This window comes from Grammomys surdaster, unplaced genomic scaffold, assembly GCF_004785775.1.
Source record: "Grammomys surdaster isolate TR1022 unplaced genomic scaffold, NIH_TR_1.0 185876, whole genome shotgun sequence".
Lineage (NCBI taxonomy): Eukaryota > Metazoa > Chordata > Mammalia > Rodentia > Muridae > Grammomys > Grammomys surdaster.
Genome location: NW_021623688.1, coordinates 1 through 3,767, shown reverse-complemented (window position 1 = coordinate 3,767; position 3,767 = coordinate 1). Strand labels below are relative to the sequence as shown.

Here is a 3,767-nt window from a genome sequence, read left to right as displayed (position 1 = left end):
GGGTTAGGGTTAGGGTTAGGGTTAGGGTTAGGGTTAGGGTTAGGGTTGGGTTAGGGTTAGGGGTTAGGGTTACGGTTAGGGTTTTAGGATTAGGATTTTTGGTTAGGGTTTTAGAGTTATGGTTATTGTTATGGTGTTAGGTTTTGGTTTGTTGTTAGGGTTAGGGTTTGGTTATATTTAGAGTGTAGTTACAGTGTGCCGTGTTATTCCCACTAAATGGAACAGAGGTAGAGAAATGTAAGGAGTTCTTTTCTAAAATACATATATCCCTCTCTTATACTAATAATCTCTATGTACTAATGCATATTCACAGTGCTAGCCAATAAGCCTCATTTCAAAAACCTAGGGTATGGGACCGGTCTGAATATACCAGTCTTCTCAAAGCACTTTGAACTGGTATATGCTCGTTGATAGAGTATATTCCTCAGTCTCTAGACTGCAGTGTTCTCTATCCCCCATAACTCTCCCATGCGAGAAGAAGCACTGAAACCAGTGATTTTCTCCATGAATCTTCTAACAGAAATAGAAATGAAAATGACTGATGTTTCTCAAGTGAGGGTTACCAGTGACAATTTCTACAACCAGCTTTGTTGAAAGAGGCAAAACTCCCTCCCAGTAAAGAAATAAGGCAATTTCAATAACAAAAAAATCACATTCATTGAGGGGTAAGATCCAGGGATAAGAAGGACTTTCATCCTGGAAGAAGACAGTAGAGGTTTTCACCCAACTCACGTGAGCAGATGACTCCTGCATCCTCAATATGGCGACAGTTATGGAAAAGCCAGCCAGAGTGACGACAGTTCCACAGGTGAGATTCATATCCCGAGCAAGACACATCATCAAGGACGATGAGCCCTGAGCCCTGACCGAACCAAGCATTTCCCGGGGCAGACAGAGCAGAGCCACAACCGAGCTGTCTGCAGACCACATTGGCATCATTGATGTCCCAGCTGTCATCACACACAGTGCCCCAGGAACCTCTGTACAAGATCTCCACTCGGCCCTCACACTGATTTGTTCCATTTGCCAGCCTCAGCACCAGTGAAGAATCATTTCCTGAGATAAAATGACACTCATTAGGTAAGTTCCACCAACACCACAGTCAGGTGTCACCTGTACTCATGGTGAAAGGCTTTCCTTGAGTCTCGTGACTCCTCACCTGGTTGTGATTGTGCTTACCAAGCCTTTAGATTCCTGGTGCAAAGTTTCTGTACCCTCAACACAAAGGATCTTCAGCAAAATTAACACCTACCTCAAGGGCTATTTCAGGTGCACATGTGTTTGCTGATATGGGTGTAACTCTCTCTGGAGAACAGAGAAAGTCTACAGGAAGAACTATGTGCTCTCTGTATATTCCTGCTGTTTTAAATGACAGAGTCCAGGACTTAGGTCTTCTCTCAATGCCATAGTGTTCTTAATGGCACAGGTAGTGTTTGCCAAAGGCTCACACTGAAGACTTCAAGCCCTGATCATGAGTCCAGTCCTGTAAGGGCTCAGACTAAATCTATTTAGTAGTTCTGGGATGGAGTAAATACAAGGTAGATTTTTGTAAATGGAGTGGATCACTGCACAAGTACACAAGAAAGATAAGCTCTATCTCTTATTCCTTTCTTTCTCCTTCTCTTTCTGAGCTGCGCTCAATCACAGACTTCAAGAAGATCCCAGAATACCTGTCTCTTTCTAAACTCACGGTTGAAAACAGACTTACCATAAGGATATGTTGTAGGGCACCAATTTAGGAGGAAAACAAAGATTAGAAGAAAGGCTTGTGCATCCAGGTTCTGTCAAGGGATTTGTGGTTCAGAGCAGATAACATTGGACACAGAAGCACTGTATCTGAATGAAAGACTGTCCGTGCCCTGAAAGCAAATGCTGGTCCTAACCATGCTGCCATGTGTCCATCAAATTGACAGTGAGGTATTCCTGGGACCCAGGACAGGTAGAATTTTGTCACGCATGATGAAATTGGCAAAAAGAATTATGGCATCTATACCTTAGGACCCTGAAAGGAACAGTTTCCTGTGCCCTATGTCACATGACTGTTGCAAAAGATAATGCTTTCTCAAATCATTTCACAGGAAGTGACGTTTGGCAAACTGGATTAAGTGCTGCAATTCTCATATCCCACTGAGTCAAGCAGAGGGTGAGCTTAAATCACGCATGCTGCCTTTTTACTGCATGGAGAGTGCTGAAGGTCCTTGGGAAGACAGAATACTGGAGTCCCACCCACTCTGTAGCTGTTGGCCATGGCCAGAATAGGGATGGAGAGGATAGAGAGGAGTTGAAGGACATCAGGACTCACCAGCTATGGTCGGGAATGACGTTGGAGGAGCTGTGAGACAAAGAAGCAATGTCAGAGCCTTGAAGAGAAGTTGCCTGGCCTGCTCCTGGGTGCATGACACTGACCATACCAGACTGAGTTGTACTCATCTGCTGCCTCAGAGCAAGGGTGTGGCCATACACACTGCCAGGAAGATGCTACTCATGGGGTCACTCAGGACCCACATTCTGCTCCCACCTCACAAGGAGATGTGATTTGCATATGTTGACAGAATGAATCCTGTAGTTTGTGATTGTCAAGTGAATCATAGGTAACTACCCCAAGTCCAGATCAGTCCTTACGTTCGAATATTCTGGTCTCTTAGGACATCTCCAGCCACACTAGCCATGAGGCACAGATCTGGAGGGATTTATAGTCATGAACACAGACTCTACCCTAGTACCTAAAAATCTGTACAGAGACACAAACCTACATAAGGCGCATTGAGGAAACTTGTGCTTAGGGTTCTCTGATGGGGAACCAGAGACAGAAATTGACACAAGCAAAATGTTTTGTCAAATGATCATTTTCTCGAGTAATAAAGCAACTCCATAGCCAAGACTAGCAGCAACATCAAGTCAGGTCTTTATCTCAGGACAATGTCCAGCCTTCTGCTCCTTGCTGAACAAGAGACCTTAGGTATCGGTCATAAGCCCTTCTCCATCACACTCAGAGGTCTACATGGCATCTCTGACTAAGAACTCAACGTCTGATTCAATGTTCTGTCCATCTTCATATCCTATAGTCTATCCTTCTTCAGACAGTAGCCAGATGTGCTTGGTTCCAGAATGTGACCTGTGTCTCACTCTTTGGAATGGTCACAAAGATCCAAGCATGATGTCATCAACCAATCCTGGCACTGATTCTTCACTCTTTGTTGAACCTTTGCCTTTTTAGTCTCTGATGATAACAGTAATGCCATTGTACATCCCATCAGCCAGTGCTGGCCCAAGCCTCTCTTTCTGCCAGTCAGAACCCAAGACTAACTGGCCATAGTCCCTCTCAGCAAGCACAGGACCCAGGGTACCACTCTATTGCCCTTGTCACAAACTCAGGAGTGTTGAGGATCAGATGGCTCATTGTAACATCCCCGATCCCAAGTGGACATTCATTCTCACTATGGAACTTACTTGTGTAATTGGGGACAAAAATAGAGTAGTAGTCAGCCTGGAACCCTGTCCTGGTCACACTGCCATCCGAGATGAAGACTACAGACATTAAGTTCCAGGTTGAGGTGAAAGATCCATTGAATCCATCACACACCCGAGCAATGAGAGAAGAATTGTATTCGGGGCCATCATAAACCAGGATATAGTCATAGCCGCAGCCTCCTTCAAGCCTGAGGACACAGAAGATACAACAGTCTCCTTTTCTGTGTCTGGAATATGGTTTGAGGGCTCACATCTCAGGGACCATTGTCCTGATCACACTGACTGAATACATCACT

At 44.8% G+C, this 3,767-nt stretch overlaps 1 protein-coding gene across 1 annotated transcript; it reads right to left on the bottom strand.

Moving 5' to 3' along the window:
- Positions 1–732: 732 nt before the first annotated feature.
- On the bottom strand, positions 733–3,659 carry LOC114615888 (deleted in malignant brain tumors 1 protein-like; the record flags this gene model as incomplete). Its single annotated transcript, XM_028761488.1, has 3 exons — positions 733–1,056; positions 2,303–2,332; positions 3,451–3,659. Coding segments are annotated over 3 exons (563 nt in total), but the record flags the coding sequence as incomplete, so codon positions are not given.
- Positions 3,660–3,767: the final 108 nt, after the last annotated feature.